The 22869-nt window shown below is 39.4% G+C and overlaps 1 protein-coding gene across 3 annotated transcripts; it reads left to right on the top strand.

The window, feature by feature from the left end:
* The first annotated feature begins 412 nt into the window (after positions 1 to 412).
* On the top strand, positions 413 to 22869 carry aclyb (ATP citrate lyase b). Of its 3 annotated transcripts, XM_044337235.1 has the most exons (30): positions 413 to 578; positions 4755 to 4936; positions 5433 to 5555; positions 7500 to 7562; positions 8205 to 8395; positions 9233 to 9312; positions 9400 to 9533; positions 9878 to 9996; positions 10247 to 10383; positions 10846 to 10907; positions 11584 to 11701; positions 11821 to 11975; positions 13478 to 13571; positions 13834 to 13890; positions 14591 to 14620; positions 16205 to 16346; positions 16855 to 17023; positions 17159 to 17263; positions 17410 to 17606; positions 17738 to 17819; positions 17996 to 18106; positions 18224 to 18351; positions 18443 to 18536; positions 18728 to 18882; positions 19001 to 19151; positions 19496 to 19639; positions 19913 to 20026; positions 20854 to 20936; positions 21319 to 21395; positions 21486 to 22869. In XM_044337235.1, the coding sequence occupies exons 2-30, from the start codon at positions 4778 to 4780 to the stop codon at positions 21578 to 21580; spliced, it is 3369 nt and encodes a 1122-aa protein (XP_044193170.1). In that variant the 5' UTR covers positions 413 to 578; positions 4755 to 4777; the 3' UTR covers positions 21581 to 22869. The 3 variants fall into 3 exon arrangements, with proteins under 3 accessions (XP_044193170.1, XP_044193171.1, XP_044193172.1); XM_044337236.1 differs by lacking the exon at positions 13834 to 13890; XM_044337237.1 differs by lacking the exons at positions 13834 to 13890; positions 14591 to 14620.

The raw sequence follows: 22869 nt of genomic DNA, 5'->3' as shown, positions 1-22869 counted from the left end.
TTTAAAAAAAATTCTTGGAGCAAATTATCTGTATGTGCACATTTCTTATTGTTTATAAGTTTGTTAGACCCAAAACATTTTCTAAATCCAATCATGAAAAGTTCAAATGATGGGCCAGACTTGGAGAACTTGAATTTGTTTGAATTTTGAGTCTTTTTTTCCTAGTAAAACTAATGAACTGACAGTCCGTGTAACTTTCTGTCTTTTGTTTTCATAATGTAGTATTACATCCTTGATTTCCATCTTAGATGAATAGTTGGTTTGAGAGTCGAAAAACATTTAATTATTATAATTGTTATTATTACTATTATAAGGCCGTGGGTGCGTATATATGCTGTGGGTGTCACTGACGTCACCACGTGGCCATGTTTAGACCAATCAGCGACACGTACGGACGTTGTAATCGGTGGGCAGATTTATGGTGCGACGAGACTGGAGCGTGAGGTGGCAACTGGCTGGAGCAGACTCCGGCTGAAGAAGAAGAAGAAGAAGAAGAGGTAGCGGCTGCTTATCCGTGACTTTTTTTTGACCAGGACACAACTCCTGTACTTCACGAAGGTGCTGCTTTCATTGACAAGGTAACCACTTTCCGCGGAATAATTCTTAATACCACGTTTTTCAGCTTCTCAGATTACCAGTTGTTAGCTAGCGGCTGCCTGCAGCAGTTAGCCAGCCAGTCAATCAGCACTTGGTGCGAGATGCGATTTGGTTTGTCTGCTAAAACCGCAGATACTGTCATGCCGGCAGAGACAGACATCTTCTAACTGTTTCCTACATTTGTCATATGGGCGGGTATTCATTGAAATATAACCACACGCCCCATAACTGAAGTAACTGCTCCGAGAAGACAGCAGAGCTCATATTAATCATATACCCAGGCTTAACCTTACATCAGCCGCCATGGCAAGCTTATTATTTCCCCTCCATGTCTCACTCTGGAGGTTTTGCTACTACTACATCTGCCCAGTGTTCCTCCTCTCTAGGAAGTTGTTCTTTGTGTACCTATGATTTTATTAGCTAAAGTTATTGAACTTGCCTGGCTGGCTGCAGTGTGTGAGGTGGGTGTGGTAGCTGGTACTGGAGCCCCATTCACTTGTGTTGGCACATGATGTAACTCGGTGGTTTGCACTGGAGAAATGATGCTATAGCACTGCTGAGTTCATCAAGCAATAGCTGTGTCTGAGGGAGTATCCCCCCCCCCCCCCCTTACTGTCCCCCATGTGATGCTACTCCCTCTAAATCCTAACCATAACCATCTCAGGAGCCTCTAGTGACACATATTTTACGGTTAGATAGCTTCAAACAATGGACTGGACCCGTGGATTATGGCAGGCTAAACACTCGGACATCTGCCCCTGAAAGCATGACAGGATAGCCTGCTAAGCTAAATCCCGACCAGACTTACAGGTTAGACATCAGATATCTTGCAGGCTGACTTAAAGGATTGGTTTGCAATTGTTTGAAGTGTTTCTTAAAACAATAATCAGGTACCGGAAACAACATTGATAGGTTTTCTTCGTTGTAATCATTCTTGCTGTTCATACTGGCTATGAAAAGATCCCCTTCACATGTGCTTTCAATTCAATGTAAGTGATGGAGGCCAAAAGCCACAGTGTGCTCACACTGTCACTTTGTGAAAAGATGCATTTAAAATTTTATTGGAAGCTTATATGAGGCTTCAGCAGTCATATCAAGTGGATATCCACATTTATAGTCTTTTTAGTAAAAAAAAAAAATCCCTCTTCATGGACAGTGTTTTACTTTTGAGCTGAGGTGGAAGTATAGTGACAAAAAGAGGGACTTTGGCACTAAAAAGACTGTAACATTGAAAGATATGGACTTGATTTGACTCATTTGGATGGCTGAAGCTTCATATTAACTTCAGATAAACTTTTAAATACATTTTTGAACAGTAGGAGGACTGTGGATTTTGGCCTCTGTCACTTACATTGTAAGTGCATTATGAAGGGATTTTCTAATGGCTAGTATGAACAGGGGGGATGATTCTGTTGAGAAAAACCTGTTTCAGTGTTCCTTTGGGAACCTGTCCGAAAAATTGTAAACTTGTCCTTTTTAATGTATAGAAGTGCTGTGCAGGAGCTACTACTGCATCATGAAGCCACCGCTTGAATTGCAGCAGTTGACATTAAACCTCTATTAAATGTTATCAGTAGACAGAATAGATAAGATGCATGTTATCAAGGCTCACTGCTTATCATAAATTAGAGCTGTAAACTTAAGACAGTAGGACAATGAAAACATGACCGATAAATGCATGGGTGTGTGTTTAAGTCAGCACTGACAGTAATGGGTCTGGCTTAGCAGGTCTGACAACATATTATTGTATTTGAAATAGGAATGTCAAGGTGGTGTGTAAGTTCATCTCATCCAACACATCATTCTCATGATAAACACATTGGTGAGATTACTAAACATATTAGATATGCTAGCCTTTTGGTTTTAAGTAGTAAGTCTTTGTTTTCAGATGGAGATAAATGAACGGTTTCTTGTCTTCTGTCTGGCTCATACCTTGTTTTTATCACTGGTAAAACTAAGTTGTTAAAATTTGAGTGAGGTTTGGTAGTAATGTATCAAGACCAATGTAGTAACTTTTATTTTGCATCAAGGGCTGCAATTAACCACTATTTTTATTTAGTAAAATCATTACAAGTATAATTTTCCAGAGGCCAAGGTGACGTCTTCACACCTAAACCCAAAGATATTTAATCAGCACTGATATAAAACAGAGAAAAGTAGCAAATACTCACAGTTCCACACTTGGAGCCAGAAAATATTTGGCAATTTTGTTTGAAGAATAACTCATAATTATTAATGATCAATCATTTGAACTATTAAAACATTGATTTTAGCTCTTTCTGCGTCTTTACTCCGAGTACAAACATGTGATCTTGTCTTTTCCTTCTTCTGCTGCATCCTGTTAGACAAAGGCTGGTTTGTTAATTGAAGGGAGTGGACTTGAGTTAACTGTGTACACATTATTTTGTAACTTAAAGTGGGCCTTTATGACTGCCTTAATGTTTGAGTATTATTGTACCTCCCATTTTAAACTTTAAAACTGTTAAAGCCACACCTATCAAAGTATTTTATGACAGTTTGACTCACTGAGATGAGGACTGTCGAGGGCGGCTTAATCTTTTTAAAATCATGATCTCATGGCATGGGATGATATGAAAATTTCATGTCATGATTGTCCTGGCCAAAATAATTGCGATGAACGATATTAACCTGATAATCATCAAAATATGCTTAAAACTTTTTACCTTACATTTTGTTAAGTAGGAAATATTTTTATTGCATCATTGGACACGTCTTTTTTTGTGAACATGCTTTATAGAGAAAAACAAACAAGAACAGATTCAGACTCTTGCTAATACCCAGAAGAGGTAATTATAATGAGAGAAAGAAATCCACTAGACAGCATTTTCAAGTCACTTGTGAGAATATTCACACTCATGTGAGGATATTCACCATTATCCTGGTAATGGAAATTAAATTATCTTGAGTGTTTTTATCTCCATATAAGATCAAGTTGGGAGATCTGTTGCATCACACTGAGCACTCTCAATTTCCTGAACTGTAATAAATGACAAGTGTGTGTTTTGTTGTTGTGGTCTCAATTCTGAGAAAACAAAATCGTGATTCTTATTTTGACCAGAATCATGCAGCTATACACAAATCTACAGCTCAGCTAGCACACATGACTGCCACAGTAGTCCAATCGGTAGGACTGCAGACGTACAAAAGGATTTGTTTTCCGTGTGCAACTCTGGTTTCAAGGTTTGGAACAAGGAGTGATTGAACTGTCAGAGAACATTAAAAGTCAGCGGTGTTACTGTTTAATCTGCATTTTTCAGTGGCTAGCTTTTTTTTTAGCTTATACTGAGAAATGATTATTTTTAGATGAATGAAGGCTTTTATGCACATCACCAACAAAATAAGCAGAAAGGCACCATGACGAAAGGATACTTGTTTATGCCTTTGTAAACATAAGATAATTTTGAGCATTTCCCAACTGTGAAACCCTCCATTGCAATCAACCAGAGATATTGACAGGAACTGTCTGTAGGTCTGTTTGGATACCCTGCAGGCTCATAACTACTAAATGAGAAAGTAGTGTGGAATCACCCTTCACAAAAACAAATATGATTTATATTTTTACAGTTGTCTTCATGGTCAGTTGAGTGTGTTGGCTAAATATGTGGTCATGCAGCCTATCTTTAATTTGATGTTTTTATCTGGCACTGTAGAAATATCACACACAGATAAGTGTTTCTGGTAAGGCATCAGAAAGCTTTAGTAGACACTTGAATTCAAGAAAACGTGATACCTGTTAGAGTTTGGCTTGTCAGTCTGACTTTGTAAAACATTACTCTGTGTCTCTATTAAATTATAGCACATTTAATCAGTCACTTGTGCCCAGTGTCCTGTATAGCATGTGCACAAAACCTGGATTTATTTTCCAAGGTTTCAATTTTTTTGACAGGCATGCAATGTCCTGATAACATCATGAAATGATATAACAGAGTACATAGATTCACATCAACACTACATGCATACACTTCCATCAGGACTTGATAGTAACCTAGTCCCAATCTTGGTTTAAAAATCAGAATTGATGTGACTCATGGTTTCTAGTTGCTCAAAATGCATCTATGATTAGTTTTTTGTTTGTTATATCCATCTGATGACGTAGTGATTCTGTGAAATTCAATGTTGACCTCCCTGTCCCAAAGGTCCTGTGCTGTCCAGCGCTGCCATGTCGGCGAAAGCCATCTCAGAGCAGACAGGAAAAGAGTTCTTGTCGAAATACATCTGCACCTCAGCGGCCGTGCAGAACCGCTTCCGCTATGCCAGTGTTACCGCTGAGACTGACTGGGACCGCCTCACACAGGACCATCCATGGCTGCTAACGGAGGTAAGGCAGCTGCTAAAGACCTGATACAACCTCACAAGCCTGACTTGGTTTATGTGTTTCCTCAACTGGCAAAGGATGATTGAAATCATGAGGGTAATTACATATGACACTGAAACTCTCTGTACATGATGCAGGACATTAGGTTGTAACAACAGTTATCTGTGTGTGTAGACATTATTGTGATTGTTGATTGTTGTTGATTTTATGTATATTTGGGAGAATCATTATAGAAATTTAAAGCAAAGTGAAAAGAAAAGTATTAAACTCGTAATGTTGAGGTAGTATTTCCCTACTTTCCCTACGTCCCCTATCACACAAGTGATCACATTAGTGTAACTGGATCATATAACAAGATGATTATGGTAGGACATTGGGAAACTTGTGCTTTCTATTATATCATTAATTGTTTAAGTCTCACCGGCAGTTTGATAATTTGAACTAAACCAGGGTGAATGTTTAATTTTCCCTTCAATTTTTAATCTTTTTCCTTCTTTAGCGTCTGGTGGTTAAGCCAGATCAGCTGATCAAACGGCGCGGGAAACTCGGGCTGGTGGGCATCAACCTGGACCTGCAGGGTGTCAAAGAGTGGCTCAAAGCCCGCCTCATGAGAGAGACCACTGTGAGTTGATGGCAACCTTTCTGTTTCTCTGTGTGGGTGTTTGGACCAAAAATTTATGCTCAAGGGAGTCCAGCTGGAGTAAACATCCAAGAGTTTGATGGAAAGTTCTCATGCTAGTAATCATTGTATCTTTTGTTGTGACAGTTGTGAGAGAAAACAGAGGAAATTCAATATGCCCATTACAAAAATAATCTACCAGGAATATTTGATTGGCCAACACAGCATGCTGGGGGATGACGCTGCTTTGCAGTTTGGTACAATATGCCAGGTTCAACTGTTTTTGCTGGACGACCCTGCGTTTTTTTCCTTTCCTGTGCTGTTGTTGTTTGGCCCCCACTGTGTCAATGAAATGATCCCATTCAATCAATGCAATGGATTTGTTGGCTGGATCGGCCACAGACCAGCCCTGTAACCATGGTTCTCAGTGTGTGAGTGACTGAGTGATGAAGTTACACCATTAGTCAGCTAGCCGAGTGTTGGAGTGTCCCCATTGGCCGTTGTGCTTTCAAAATGAATTGGCGCAAGATGATGGAAGTGGAGGACAGCAGCACGACTGTGTTTCCTCGTCCGAGCTCTGATGCTCTCAGCTCCGATGTTAGATACAGCAAAGTCGACTTAACTCTTGTTTAAACATATGCATACCAGCGTCTCTGCCGTCTCCTCCTCTACCGTCCAGTATGATCGACTCTCCAGCTGGCAGCGCTCTCAGCAGTCAGCAGTATAGATGCTTTGCAGTGCGTTTGGATTTTATAACTGACCTAAATACTATTTCTTTGATGTTTTCACATCATAAACAAAAGCATTAAAACACAAGTCTTGCAGGTAAAACATGAGACTCATGTACATACGCGGTCCAGCCATATACAAGGTTTTGACCTAGTCTTGTTCTTATGTTGGTCTGGAATCGGCCATACTGGTCACTTACCTGTCTTGTCACCCAGACAAAGCCCTGCCAGTCTGCCAGAATGACCAGTCTGTGTTCTTCATTCAAAATAAGATGAATTGATTTACTCAGCATCTGTTTTAGATAAATACTCACTCTGCCAGTGGACCATAACTTTTTTTTCTTTGGTGTTAATTTGTTCCGCATACCTTTTTTGATCATCTCTGGGCTTTTGATCATATTCTTTATTTGTTTCTCATCTTTTTGAAATGAAATACAACTTTATTATCTTGTATGATGGAAATTTAGGACATAACAGCAGACGTAGCATTATACACACCAGTATAGTTAATGTAATAAAATAAAAGCACGCTTCTTATATATTTCTATAGTTTTTAGCCCACTAACTTTGCTCCTTAGTGTGATTGTCTGCGTAATTATGTCATAAATGAGGATTACAAAGCAGTCTGACCCGAGTAGTACATCACATTGAATTTACCACCTCGTATGAAGAGTATAAGCCACAGTGCCTTGTCCATTAGTCCCAACATATGGACCTTTTTATGTGTAGCAGCATGTTGCGTCCTGAGCCAGAGGGCACGGGTTTATGTTTAGATCTGCCAGGTCAGAGGTTATGTAATGCTAGTGGAGGAGGGTGGTCTATTCTGGTATATCATACATACACACATGCTGCACTTTACATAGGTGATCCTCATACTTCCAGTACATAAGAAGGGGAATACATGAATGTATTTTCAGATGTCCATGTGCTTTCCTCTTAATAAAAAAAGCTGAAATGTGCAACTGTATCTATAAATAACAAGCAATTGTAAATTGAGCCTGAGAGCAGCATTAATGTTCAGTCTCCACTTCTGCCGACACCGTCCTTTACACCACCAAAGTTTCCTCTAGGAGAATGTGTTATATGTTTTCTACTTTTGGAGCAAAAGTCATTTTCTGTAGAGCTATTCACTTCCATACACAGTAGTTTAACTGTCAAGACCATAACTAGGTTAAACTAATATGCAAAGTTTGTGACATATTGTATTTGTTTTCAATAGGTGGGAAAGGCAAAGGGTGTGCTGAAGAACTTCCTCATTGAGCCGTTTGTTCCACACACACAGGTAATGTATGCCAGCTTTTTTTTATTTTTTTCGTCAGTCCACATCCTGTTTGTTATGTTTGAAAGCCAAATTAAGCAATTTTGTGTAACCTTTAATCATATTAACAGTGTTTATAGGCCTGCGCTAACCAAGGAAACAAATTGTCAATCCACTCAGCAGGACAATGAAACATCCAAAAGCCAGCACACAAAAGTTATTTTGTCTGCTTCATATTTAGGTCAGTGTGCATGTGATTAGGTGGTTGATTTCTTCACTTTTGTGAAATGAACAAACTAAGGGTAAATTATTTTCCAGTATGTGTGTGTGATGTTCAGCTGCTTCATGTTTTGCTTGTTTTCTTCTATTCAGATTTGTTCCTTGTTTTATTGTTCTTTTAATTGCAGTAACACTGACAAATAGTCAGTAATTGTGATCAATGTGCATTGTCCATGTAAAAATGAATGAATAAATAATGAAATAAATGTATTTGTTATGCATGAGTGTGCGAGAAAACATCCTTGAATGAATGTCACTTATATAAGGAGCAGAACGTTCTCCAAGACCGGGCCTTTTGTAAATAATGAGAACATGTTCTACTGTTTGCAAACTAAATCTAAGTTTACTTCTGTGTATGTGTATCCTTGTCTTTGCCCTGACTCTCAGGAGGAGGAGTTTTATGTGTGTATCTATGCCACACGTGAGGGAGACCATGTGCTTTTCCACCATGAGGGAGGAGTGGAGGTGGGTGACGTGGACACGAAGGCCCAGAGGCTGATGGTTGCAGTGGATGAAAAGCTCAGTGAGGACCAAGTCACAGAGCAGCTCCTCACACATGTTCCCGATGAGAAGAAAGAGTATGTAGTGCACTTTTTAAAAAGATCTACAGGAATAACACTAACTTATTTGTTGTATTGTAGGATGTTTTTTTACATGAGTGTGAAAATACAATGTAATACCACCCTGTTTATTCAACTTCTATTAACAGACCTTGATGAGAGATCCTCCTCCTCCTCCTTTTATTCATACAAATACACGTAAATCTAAGCCCCAACAGTCATGATTTAAATTATGATAGCTGTCAGTTGAAACCTGGTTGTGCTGGATCTTATTTGTTAATGTTTGTTCTGATATTTTTCTGCCAATGAGCTAAAGAGGCTCTCTGTCTTCAGTGTAGTTCTTGTGACATTCGCTGTGACCTTGAGCAGTGTGTTTGAGGCTTTTTTTTGTTTGTTTGTTTTACCCTTTTTCCAAATACTGACCCCAGTGTGCAGAGAACATACCGATCTCTATTTTATACAGTATAACGTTTCTGTTTGGAACTCATTTTTCACAAACTCTGCCCATGGACACAAAGTATGATCCACTGTGAATTTTATCATAGCATACGTGTCGATTATTAGTGGCAGATTTTAGCTCAATTGTTTTGCAACAAAATCAATCAAACTGTATTTGTTTAGCACCTTTTCGTACAAGTTAGTGCAATTCAAAGTGCTTTAGAGATGACTGACAAGCTGATAAGACAGAACCAGTAAATAAAAAAGATTTACTGTACATTTAATGTATTGAGGATGGAAATCACTGATCTATACTCATTCTGTTTTATTTAGGTGTTTTCTTGTGAGACATGTTGTGACTGCCCTCCATTGCAGGCTGATTTTAATCTATTGATTTTTTTTTTCCCGTCCTTGAAGAGTCCTGGCCAGTTTTATAGTGGGTCTCTTCAATTTTTACGAGGACCTCTACTTCACCTACCTTGAGATCAACCCTCTAGGTATTTTTTTCTTAACTGTTTATTTAACTAAAAACATAAAAAAATGTAAAAATGAATGAATAACAGTACTTTTATCCTCTTAACCAGTCGTCACCCAGGATGGTGGCGTGTACATCCTCGACATGGCAGCCAAGATTGATGCCACAGCAGATTACATCTGCAAGGCTAAGTGGGGAGACGTGGAGTTTCCCCCACCCTTTGGCCGAGAAGCCTATCCAGAGGTGAGATCAGATTGTTTTTGTCTATGTGTATTAAGATATATTGGATTATGTTTACATAAATGGGACTCATAGGAAGTGTATAAGCTATATTTTTGTGGAGAATAACTTGTTTTTTTACATAATAAATTTATTTGTTGTAACTATCAATTTACATTCAAATATTTCTTGGAGAGGAAATATGATGCTATATTTAATCACAGCCTTAGCTTTCAAATAGCACTCTGACATTCACTGATATTGACATTAGTCAGCTGCTTAAGTGCATAAGTAGTTTGAATCTCAGTTAATGCCCCCGTCCTTGGCCCTGTGCACTCATTGACCACTGTATGATCTTCCATTCGTAGGAGGCATACATAGCTGATCTGGATGCAAAGAGTGGTGCCAGTCTGAAGCTGACCCTGCTGAATCCTCGTGGCAGGATCTGGACCATGGTGGCTGGAGGAGGGGCTTCGGTAGTCTACAGGTAGTCCATCGATTTGCAGAGTTTGAGGCTTTTTTTTTTTAGCAAAGATGAGACGTGCTTCGGTTGAGGAAAGATACACTATGTGTTTCACAGTCTGTGTCACTTGTCAAATATGTTGTACTTTCAGCCACAGGCAAGTTTTTGCTTTTTGACAGACATCTGTTTGATGTTCCTGTTTGAAGTGTTGCAGACTCATCAAACCAGAATCAGGACACAGTATTTGACTGTTGGTCTCCCTTCTCTTCTTTAGCGACACCATCTGTGACCTAGGTGGGGTGGATGAGCTGGCCAACTATGGCGAGTACTCTGGTGCACCCAGCGAACAACAGACCTATGACTATGCGAAAACCATCCTCTCCCTCATGACACGTGAAAAACATCCTGAAGGTGGGTCCGACCAACAAGATTTAAGATTCAAGAATGTTTTATTGTCACATGCGCAGCAACACTGAAGGCAGTGAAATTTGGCCTCTTCAAGCTCTAGTTCCAATTATCACAAAATAGATATTTACAATTGTAAAAAAAAAAAACAAAAAAAAAAACCCTTCATTAGGTCTTGTTTCCCCAAACCAGTGTCAAAAAAGTGGGCCACAGGTGAAAGTGGGGCAGGGAGTTACTGGATACTTGTGGAAAACTTGACCAAGTTTGCTTTAAGCATGTAAATTGATGTTAGATCCGTCTTCTGCAATGTGACCTGCTTCCTTTAGTGTGTCACCAGGCCACTGTTCACCATGTGTATGTTGCCAGCAATAGACTTTGTGGCTGTCACCAAACTATGTCGCTGGGGTGTCAAATTTCAGTCATGAACATATTCTTAACATGTTACTACCACCTTTGTGTGTCCTACAGGGAAAGTGCTAATCATCGGCGGAAGCATTGCCAATTTCACCAACGTAGCAGCCACATTCAAGGTGAAACATGTTAATGTATTTGTCTGAAACACTACAGTTCACGTCTCTAAACACTGTGGTTTGTAAGCAACATTTTGTTCTTCCTGAAGCTATTGAGTAAAGTAGCCTCTATGTTGGTTGACGCTAGTGTGTTTTTAAATGAGCAGAGCTGCTACAGCTTCATTCCACATTAATCTCATTTATATCCAGATAACATTTTTAGACAGTCAGCTATAAGAGTTATACCTATAATTTCAGATGGTTTGGTTTGCCTTGCCTTCATTGTACTTGTCAAGTCAAATTTCAGAGTCCAGTTTAAAGGACTCAAACTCAGCTGCCAACTGTAGCTAACTTTGTTACCTATTAGAATACATTATCTATGCTCCTGTGGTTAATTCAGAACCATAATTCATTATTAACACGGAACTAATAAATAACACATTGTGGTGGACAACGTGTGTAAAGCAGTCACCATAGAGAAATACAAAGGACACTATCGTTGGTCTAAACACACAGTGTGAAAAAATGTACTTTGGTCCTTTTGAAGGGCATGAGATTGAGGTTTTGAATTTCTGAGATGAATATATATGATATTGTAAATTCAAATAATAATGGCGGTGTCCTGTGTCTCTCAGCCACTCTTACATTTATAGAGATGTCAGCTCCACATACCTGACGTGCCTCTCTTTGTCCTCAGGGCATTGTCAGGGCCATCAAAGACTACCAAGGTCCTCTGAAGGAGCACGAGGTCACCATCTTCGTTCGACGTGGTGGGCCGAACTACCAGGAGGGGCTGAGGGTGATGGGGGAAGTAGGTGAGTGAAACGAGCCTCCCGGGATCCCAACAAGAGAATGAGATTATGTTTTTAAAATATAATACGATATCAAGCTTTTTAAATTGAACTGATTTAACTCAGTGTTCTTCTTTCTGCAGGGAAGACCACAGGTATTCCCATCCATGTGTTTGGTACAGAGACCCATATGACAGCCATTGTTGGTATGGCACTGGGCCACCGGCCAATCCCCAACCAGCCCCCGACGGATGCACATACCGCAAACTTCCTCCTTAACTCAAGCAACAATGCAATGGTATATTCATTCAAAAACACACTGGGGGGAAATAAAGTGGTCAACAGGTCATTTGCTACTATTTTAAACAGATTACAGATGTTGTATCGCTTGAGACATCCACAGCACTCTCATGTGCTGACTAGTCAGTTAAATGGACAGTTAATTGTGAAATATCCAACTAAGATGCATTAACATTAGAGATTGCACAGTTATATGTAGCTTCTGTTCACATGTAGCTAAAAGATGTGTGAGACTTGTGATACAGTTTTAGTCTTGTGTGTTCAAACATTGTTTAAGCTTTGAAAGGCCTGGACTTGGGACCTTATATATGAGTAGTTTATTGTATAGAGTTACATGATTTTTCTATTCATGTAGGCTGTTATCTCTGAAGTTTCAATATTTGTCAACTGTGGTCCTCCGTGTTGAGTAAATGTCATTCAGTGAAGAATGTTTTCTTTGAAAATCGAAGGTCGTACTCATATCAGTCATTATGTGACGGGAAGCAGACATTTACATTTTTGAGCTTGGGTTAATGGAAAAGCTGATAGCTGATCTGCTAATTTGTCCTCCTTGGTGTTGAGACTTTTCTGTTCTTTCTTTATTGTGGAACTTGCTAAAGACAAAGGACATGAAACGCCAAATTGTCACTGCAGTACATTATAATTCACAAGACATTTATTATTAAGTATTATTCTCTTTTGAACTGCAGCGACTGGTTGATTAATTTTCTGTTGATTGACTAATCAAAAAATTTTGATAATCAATCAATTGTTAAAGCCATTTTTTTAAGTAAAAATGCCAAAAATTTGTTTTCAACTTCTCAAATGCAACGATTTAGTGCTTTCCTTTGGCATATATGAAATTAAACTGAATATCTTTGGGTTTTGGCCTGTTGGTCAGACAAAACAAAGACATCTGAAGTCATCACTTTTGACTCTGGGGAAATTGTAAAGGTCATTTTTCACAATTTTCTTACATTTTATAGAGCAAATGAATAATTGACAGATTAATCGATAATGAAAATCACCGTTAGTTGCCGCTAAGGCTGGGTGATATAGACAAAATCAAATATCACAATATTTTTGACCAAATACCTTGATATCAATATTGTAGGGATGACTATTGGTGCTTTCACAAAATATTTACACAAATATTTTTGATAAATAAATAAAAAAACAGCTAGATCAATCTGGTAAGTTCAAAAAATTGCATCACTTTACTTTAATGCAGCTTTTAAAACCAGGAAAAGACAACACAATATTAAGATATCCAAAATCTAAGACGATATGTAGTCTCATATCACAATATCAATATAATATCAATATATTGCCCAGCCCTAGTTGCCGTCCTGGTTCTTTAGCATATAACTTGCAAATGTATACCTTTCAAGACTATATTGACTAGTGAAATATCACCATGAGAAAGAAAATGTTACTTTCATGCTACAATTCATCCTTGGAAGCCCCTGCAAGGCTTTGAATAACATAAATGCTCGTATCTCTATCTTTTCTCTGTACCAGACTCCATCTACCACCAGGACGGCCTCCTTCTCTGAACCCAGGACGTGTAATGATGTCACTCCAGCCAAAAAGTCTAAAGCAGGTCTTCCAGCAGGTAACTTAACACAGTGGCACTCGCCTCTCCACAGCTTCATATCAGCAAGACTCCATATTTACTCACAAACTTCTGCTTTTTCATTTTTTTCTTACACTTGCTTCCTATATTTCTCCCTTCCTACCCACCCAAATACTGTCACTGCTATTCTGCATTTTAATTTTCTTTCTGTTTCTCCCTCCTCCTCCTCCTCCTCTTCTTCTTGTTTTTGCTGCACAATCTATCCTCTCACCCTCATCCTTTTCACGCTTGTTTCTCTAAGACTCTCTTCATTCTATACTGTGGCCTTTGAAGAATGTGGTCACAGGCGATTGGAAAGGTAAGTGATAGGTGTGCCATGCTCACACTGCGCTCGGCTGCCCACTCTCTACATTGGTTTGACCCCTTTTTCTTCTTTCCTCCCTCATCTTCATAATCTTGGTAGGAATTTGTGTGCAACACTTAACAGCCTGCATCACTGCAGTGCCTCAGTATTTTATTGTATTCTTCTGCAAAAAAAAATTTCATACTTTTTCAAAAATATGTGAATCAGTTGTCTTAGGCCTGATTAAAAACTGTAAAGAGGATTGTAGATAATCCCCAAATCAGGCATATTGTCAGGTTTATAAAGCTAAGATTTATTGATACAAGGAGTTTTAGGAAAAAAACCTGTCATCTTTAGATTTAGGTGCGTTTTTGTTGTGTGTCGTTAGGTTTGACTGTAGTGTCAGAAGACAATAGTCAGGTGTCGACTGTGGAAATGTGTGTCATGACTATACTTTTTTTAGATTGCTTCTTACAGCAGCACAGTAGAGGCATGCTCTGTAGCAGCTGAGCTTTGCATGCTCTTTCCTCTGCTGTGCTTCTCACGGAGTGTTTTTCAGAGATGACTCACAGTTAAAAGAATGCATTGAAGTCTGTTCAATGAATAAGATGAAGATGCACTCATTCTTTTCTCTTTTTTTTTTGTTTTTTTGTTTTTTTTTTTTGTTTGTGCTCATTTTGTCATATATTGTGTTTCCGTCCCGTGGGGGTCACAGAAGTGCAAGCCTCTTCAGGCTGCAGCGGAGGTATGGAAGGGTGTGAAAAAAGCTGTCTTCCTGCCCTCTCCGCCCTCTGTCCACTTCCCTCTGCCTTTCCGTTTTTGTCTGTTTTCTGATGTTCTCCTCAGTCTTTTCTCCTTTTTTCGCAATCTTATGGTAGCTTGATCATCTTAAGCTGTTGCTGCTTTCTATTACCAGACTTAAATTGGTCGAACTAGCAATCCCATTCAAATTAAAATAGTTGAATTGCCTGGAATTAGTCTGGTACATCATGTGAGTGCTGAAGAAATCGATCATTTCAACATTGGTGCTTTACCTTCAAGATCAACTTGATCTCTTAAAATATTACTCAACACTCTAAAGCCCCTGTGTTTTTAAAAAAAAAAAAAAAAAAAGACTGTTGAAAGCTTATTGCGCAACCTCTTGTTGATCAGATATAACAGCAAAAGGCAGTGAGACAAGCAGAGAGGGGAGGAGCAAGGTGGAGATGATCTATAAAACAGATGTTTCATATCACATTGAACACTGACATCGTGTTCTGATGTTCTGCCTTCAAAATAGAACAGTTTACACTTTTTGATGTTTCATATTAGATGCAAAGTAGTTTACCTTTTACTTTGACATGGACATGAACATTTACTAATGGGCTTGAATTACTGGTGGGTTGCTGGGACATCTGGATCTTGCTGTAAAATGTATTCATTAAATTCAACACTCAAGGGTTTTCTGACTTTTGGACAAGCTTAGAGGGTGTTCCTGCTTGGTGATGGGCCGTTGGGTTTAATATCTCTAAGAAAACACAGTGAAATGATTTTCATTTGAAAGCTATGGATGTAAAACTAGTATTGAAACTCCCTTAAATACACTGAAAAAAGGAAAATGTTTTGTATTTCATCAACATTTAGGTGGTCAGAAAAACAGTAAATACATTGACAGATAAGTTCCTCGATGGTTCAAACTTACTTCCCTTTAGGGGAATGAATTGACAAATGTCTTATCTGATACAAGCTGTGTGCAGTACTTGAAGTTGATAGCAGCATGTGAGAGTGGAAAGTGTTTTTATCTGACTTCAGAGAGTGTAGCTCAAAGTGTCTCCTATCCCAAGCTCTAATTTTAACACTGCGAGACCCCAAATTAATCCTTTTAGCAGCGTGACTTATAGGGGGTGGACAAAATAATGGAGTCTCTGAGTAACTTTTATATTAGGTTGAATGTTAATTGGCAGCATTTGTCAGCTAAAAGATGTATGGAAAAACATCTGCACCCAAATTACGAAGTATATGTCAAAAAAAAACAACAAAAAGTGCGAAAAATCTTGACAACATATATAAACGCTGACAAACTGCATCACCAACGAGAAACATCCTGTTGTAGCTCTGTTTCCAGTGGTGATTTTCTAACTACAAAGTCGATAATGAAGTTATTTTCTCTACCTCCTGTATCTCTGTCCTCAGAGCGAGTTCCCTCTGTACTCTGCTTGTTACCATCCCTCCTGCTGCTGTTTTCCTCCGCTCAACCCCCCTCTCTCGTGTCTGTGATTATTTTTATTTCTCCTTTCAGTACTGACTAGAAACTCTCTCTCTCTCTCTCTCTGCCTTCCTGTTACTTCAGCCAAAGCCACCACGCTCTTCAGCAAACACACTAAAGCCATTGTCTGGGGCATGCAGACGCGTGCCGTGCAAGGCATGCTGGACTTTGACTACGTGTGCTCCCGGGACGAACCCTCTGTAGCAGCCATGGTTTACCCCTTCACGTAGGTTCCCCGAAACCTCATGTTTGTCTGAAATTAGTTAAATTAAAGGAATTTATATTCTACTGAATAAGGACGTTTCTACACTGAGGATGTGAGATCTAACAAACACAAAACCACTTTGTGTGGCAGCTGTTACCAGCAGATTTTAACTTCAAGTAGTGAGGTTTTCAAATCTTTATTTCCTGCTTTAAAATATCAAGTCCTAATATATATTATAAAGTCACAATTGATCATGATACATGTTTTATCTTTGAGGTTACATAGTTTGACAAATAACAAACTTGGTAACTTGTAGTCAGCTCAACTTTCTTACTTATGGAAACCAAACCTAAAAGATTTGAAGAATATTAATGGAATTGAGTCGTAATTTTGCTATTGCAGTTGTTGATTTCTACTTTAGAAGGGAAAAATAGAAAATCTCCAAATTTTCAAATCAAACTGCTGCTGTGAAGTTAAAATAACATTTTGCTATATTCATATTCTGCAACTTTACATCTGTGTTGCTTAGTGGGGATCACAAGCAGAAGTTCTACTGGGGCCACAAGGAGATCCTGCTGCCGGTCTATAAGAACATGGCCGACGCCATGAAAAAGCACCCTGAGGTGGATGTGCTGATCAGCTTCGCTTCACTGCGCTCCGCCTTCGACAGCACTGTGGAGGCCATGCAGTACCCACAGGTAGAGAGAATACCATGTAATATGTCTACTTTAAATCTCATATATCACTGTAGAAACATCTGTGATTCTGTCAAATAATCAAGGTCATCTGTTTGCAATCAGATCGGACCTGACTTGTCTAATCGTCTTTTTCAGATTCGCACTATTGCAATCATAGCTGAGGGCATCCCTGAAGCTCAGACGAGGAAGATGGTCAAGATGGCCGATGAGAAAGGTGTCACAATCATCGGCCCCGCCACGGTACGCAGCCTTATCTCGCTAAAACATGTCTGTTGCTAAATGGCTCTTTCAAGTTCTGCAGTAGACTGTTAATGTATAGATGTGTTAAATCATTAATGAATGACACACATAAGTTAATTCAGCACTTTTTACATTCTGTCTCTTAGGTTGGCGGCATCAAGCCAGGCTGTTTTAAGATCGGCAACACAGGCGGCATGCTGGACAACATCCTGGCTTCTAAGCTCTACCGTCCTGGCAGCGTGGCGTACGTGTCGCGCTCTGGGGGCATGTCCAACGAGCTGAACAACATCGTCTCCCGCACAACTGATGGTGTCTATGAGGGTGTGGCCATCGGAGGAGACAGGTGCAATTACTGATTTGCAAATGATTTTGATTTTCGCTCAGGAATGACAGACAGTTGACCTGTTGAAGCTTGTTATGAAAATGTTAGATTCAATGGTTTTTATTTAGATGATTTTGTTCCTCTCTGTCCAGATATCCAGGCTCCACCTTCATGGACCATGTCCTTCGTTACCAGGACACTCCAGGGGTTAAGATGATAGTGGTGCTGGGAGAGGTGAGAGTAGCTCCATGAATGTGTCAATTTTCACATTAACCAGAACTTTTTTTAAAAAAAAAAAAATTTAGAGTATTTTGGCTATGTTCTATGTTAGTTGTGCCACATGCACTTAAGGAAATGTATTTGTTTGCAACTATTTCCCATTTTGAATCTCTTTCAATTTGTCCCCACAGATTGGTGGCACAGAGGAGTACAAGATCTGCCAAGGCATCAAAGAGGGCAGAATAACCAAACCTGTGGTGTGCTGGTGTATTGGAACCTGCGCCACCATGTTCACTTCAGAGGTCTGTTGGCTGTGTATAAAAAAAAAAAAAAAAAAAACTATCTTGGGGGGGTTTTTTGTTATTACCTGAGAATTGAGATTTTTTTTTTAGCTCAACCTGTCGTGTTGTCGTCTTCAGGTTCAGTTTGGACATGCAGGGGCTTGTGCCAACCAGGCTTCAGAGACGGCGGTGGCCAAGAACCAGGCTCTGAGAGACGCTGGAGCTTATGTACCCAAGAGCTTTGATGAGCTGGGAGATGTCATCAGGTGAGAAGTTCATCACAGTCATACCACAGTTTGTCAGTGAGTCATTTTTTTGGGCTTTTCACTGATTCATTGTTTCCATGTGGTGAAACAGGACTGTTTATGATGAACTGGTGGCCAATGGTACCATCATTCCTGCCCAGGAGGTGCCTCCCCCAACAGTACCTATGGATTACTCTTGGGCCAGAGTAAGTACACTTTTGAGAATCTATCAAAAGCAGAGAAGAGGGAATCATTTTCTCAGAAACCAACAGTTTTCTTATCAAGCTGTCTCTTCTGCACTCTGTAGATGGATAAGATTCATAGCATTTTGACACTGTGGTAATTAGCTGTTTTAGAACCGAGCTTATACTCTTCACTCTTTTCTGTGTATCCCCAGGAGTTGGGCCTGATCCGTAAGCCGGCCTCCTTCATGACGAGCATCTGCGACGAGCGAGGCCAGGAGCTCATCTACGCTGGCATGCCCATCACTGAGGTCTTTAAAGAGGAGATGGGTTTAGGAGGAGTGCTAGGATTGCTCTGGTTCCAACGCAGGTTGGTATGACAACTAGAGACACTGGTTCAGATTCTGAGAGAAAGTGTTGGGTTACTTACTTTTCTTTAAATAGCTGTCTCTCCAGTGGAATAAGCTTGGATGTGTTTTTCCGTCTAGGTTGCCACGCTACGCCTGCCAGTTCATTGAGATGTGCCTGATGGTGACTGCTGACCACGGGCCTGCCGTCTCTGGTGCACACAACACCATCGTCTGTGCTCGTGCCGGCAAAGACCTCATCTCAAGCCTCACGTCTGGCCTGCTCACCATCGTCAGTACTGATCACGCACACACACACTGACACTTACACGATAATACTGTGCCACCATTTATAAACAGCAAAGATGACAGAAATAATGAAAAAATTCCACATATTTGTCAGAAGAATCTATCTAGCACCTGAGGTCTGATGAAGAGCTTATGCCTTCAAACATCAACTTTATTTGTTTTTATTGTAGTTTAAGAATATTTTTATACCCACTGGATTTGAATCTAATCCAGGGCTTTTCTTGATTGATCTTCTCCCTCTCTCTCGTCTTTTATGGCCCACTTTGGCCACTTTTAAAAATGGTTAAATGTTTCTGTACTGAAAGATGATGTATTCATATGTTCCAGGGGGACCGTTTCGGAGGTGCTCTGGATGCAGCAGCAAAGCAGTTCAGTAAGGCGTTTGACAGCGGCCTGCTGCCCATGGAATTTGTCAACAAGATGAAGAAGGATGGCAAGTTGATTATGGGCATCGGCCACAGGGTCAAATCAGTAAGCATCTCCCAGCTTTATCTTCACACTACCTGAAGTTCAATTATTCTGAGCTGTAAATTATGCAGCAGTGTGTTAGATTATAGTAGAAAGCTGATAAGATTACAGTACCAGTCAAAAGTATGGACACACCTTCTCATTCCCTTGTATATCCCTGAATAATTAAAATTATGAATATCTCACAGTAACAGAACTTCTTATGAGTTTATTAGATTCATTCATTAAAACAGTCACAGAGCCGCAGCATAAAACACAATTTGTCTCTGTTTTCAGATCAACAACCCAGACATGCGGGTGCAGATTCTGAAGGATTTTGTTAAGCAGCATTTCCCCTCCACTCAGCTACTGGACTACGCTCTAGACGTAGAGAAGATCACCACCTCCAAGGTACTTAACTGCGTGAAGCTAAGACTTTCTACCAGTCGCTACCCTGAAAAGATCTATTATCAAATGGTAACAGATCAATACTACATGTTAACAACAAATATTTTGCAAGTCCAAGTAAGGTTAGTGTTTTTTTTCAGTTGAATAGATGATATAACTGTTATGTCAGGGGTTGTTTTTACTTTTAATACGTTGGTCCAAGTAAATGAGTCAAACTGAGAATCTGTTTACAATCCGTTTCTCTCTGAACACTCATGTTGATGCTCTACTGAACACTCTCGTTGCTCCATCGCTCAGATCAATAGTAAAGATGGCCAAAACTGCAAAAAGACTCCGGTTTTAGAAAAAACTGAAAACTAGTCCTATTGAAATAATTGATCAAATGGAAAACAGGACTTATTCAAACTCTGACATGAAGAAATTCAAACTACTGTACATAAGACATAAAAAGGCATTAAGAAAAGATGCAAACCCAAAATGTCTTGTAGGGCTTTTGAATATAATTAAGTGCTATATGTATCATTTTGTTATTTTATCACATACAAGATATCCTTTTATGAAAATCTGAAGTGTCTGAAAAGTTACTACAAAGACAGGATCCTGCACACTGCCCAAATCTCACAACTAGAACATTTTACTGCCAAACAAACACACAACATTTCAATCTGATGCAGACATTCCTCAGATTTCTCCTCAGCTTTAGCAAGTGTGCAGCATCCTTTCCTCTTTTTTTTTTTTTTTTTTAAATTTTAAAATTGTTGAGATGTTAGCTCACTTGCTTATATTCCCCTGCAGTTTAGATAAATTGATTTCTATTATGTTATTTTCAGAAACCCAACTTGATCCTCAATGTAGACGGTTTTATTGGTGTTGCCTTTGTGGACCTGCTCAGGACGTGTGGTGGCTTCACACGGTAAGAATATTCAGCTGCTATATTATGGAGGCGCTGGTGATGTGTAAGGGTCTGTCTATAAAGCTAGGTTTTGTACAAGTAACCGCTTGGATGGGATGACACCTTCTATTATTTAATTTCAAAATTTCTTAGTGTAAAGTTTCAAGTTTTCAGTAAAAAGCTAGACTGCTGTTACTGTATATTCATGGAGAACTTTCTTTAGATTAGCATATACAGAATATAGGTCCATGTTTTTGGATAGTTTCTGAGACGATGCACTTAATTCACCAATGCATTTTGAAAAAATGTCAGCTGCCAAAAGCGCTTTGTCTGTATTTTTGCCCTCTGCATCGATAGCACACTGTCAGTATTGTTTCTCACATGAATGTTGAACTGGTTCCAGTGATGAGGCAGACGAGTTTGTGGAGATCGGTGCACTAAATGGGATCTTTGTGCTTGGCCGGAGTATGGGCTTTATTGGTGAGTCCCATTGAGATGAAGCGTTGTGAATGACACCAACTGTAGTAGCAACAAATCAAGACATCTAACATCGTGTCTGTCTTACATTAGGACATTACCTGGACCAGAAGAGGCTGAAACAGGGTTTGTACCGCCACCCCTGGGACGACATCTCCTACGTGCTTCCTGAACATATGTCCATGTAATCCCTACATCACAGAACGGGACACACTTCCAGATGTGACTGCCCAAATGGGTCAGGCATTATCACACATCACACTTAATGTACATGTACTCTCCGATTATGACAACAGCTGCCTGGGGAAAACTGGCAGGATGATTCTGGGTGGTGGAAGAACTGTCTGACTGAGGGATCTGGGTAGAAGTTTTCGGTCTAGTTTTCACGGAGAAAAAGGGGAAGTATATTTTTAGATTTAGTTTTTGACAAATTATTTAAAAAAAAAAGTCTGAGATGTAACTTATTCAGTTTTGAACAGAGAACCAAACTGCAAAGTACAGCAGTTGCAGGAGCACAAAATCTATTGGTACTTCAAAAAAAGAAATCTGTTTTGCGTAGTTTGTACAAGGGGAGGACAAGACTCCTGTATTATGGAGTCTGATGTGACATTTGTTCAAACTCAGCAATACAGTACCTTTTTTTTATACTAACCTATTTTAATCAGCAACAAGAAAGTGTGGTTAAGCATGCTTTCTTAATATTGCACCTTAGTTAAACACTAGCAAATCTAAATTCAGTATCCGTTAAAAAATGCCTTCAAGTTTCACTCCCGCTGAAAAAGATCTCCACGATAAACCAAAGTTAGTTTTAGTAATTTATTGTCTTCACTAAACCAAGTAAAAAAACAAAAACTAAAAAAAAAACAGGGTCCAGTGGTAGATATTACAAAGCTTATCTAGATCTTATGTTTTGAAAAAGATAATTCATTATCGGCAAAAAAGGAAAATAAGCACAAACATGCTGACTTTAAGTGTCACTCCATCATTGCCTTTCCTAGTACGACGCTGGTCGCAACCCTGGTTGAAATTCATCAGCTACTGTAAATCAGATGCAGTTTTGAGGTGTTCAAGTCTTTCAGTATGAAGTTGACTACATGTGTTGCTATTCTGAATAACTGTTTTGATAATCTGTCAGAAAAACAGGGAAATGTAGAAGCATCAAGGGAGAGGGGGAGGGTGAAGAAAATGCTTCATGAATGAGCCCTGTGAGTCTTGCTTAGCATCTTTTGGCGAGGGACCATGAAAGCAGTGTGCTTTTACTTGGGGAAGTTATTGCACATATTATGTATGTTGGCTCTGTAAGAACTGTCCAGCTTTCACTAAAGACTTGACACTACCTTTGTAACTGACCACTGTACGGCCTGCTGTGTTTGATCTTTGTTTTGCTGTTTTTATTTAACTGTGAAAAAAATGCTTTGTTTTTTGTAATATGCTGTCATATAGTAGTATAATAAAGAACTTATTGTTTTACTTTTCA

Source organism: Thunnus albacares, chromosome 20 (genome assembly GCF_914725855.1).
Source record: "Thunnus albacares chromosome 20, fThuAlb1.1, whole genome shotgun sequence".
NCBI classification, from domain to species: domain Eukaryota; kingdom Metazoa; phylum Chordata; class Actinopteri; order Scombriformes; family Scombridae; genus Thunnus; species Thunnus albacares.
This window is presented reverse-complemented; position numbering and strand designations above follow the sequence as displayed.

Excerpts from the sequence above, each read along its gene's own strand:
- aclyb (XM_044337235.1), top strand. The coding sequence starts at position 4,778 with ATGTCGGCGAAAGCCATCTCAGAGCAGACAGGAAAAGAGTTCTTGTCG. Across the intron at positions 10,908-11,583 it reads ACGTAGCAGCCACATTCAAG|GGCATTGTCAGGGCCATCAA; the intron begins GTGAAACATGTT and ends CTTTGTCCTCAG. Across the intron at positions 17,264-17,409 it reads CAATCATCGGCCCCGCCACG|GTTGGCGGCATCAAGCCAGG; the intron begins GTACGCAGCCTT and ends TCTGTCTCTTAG.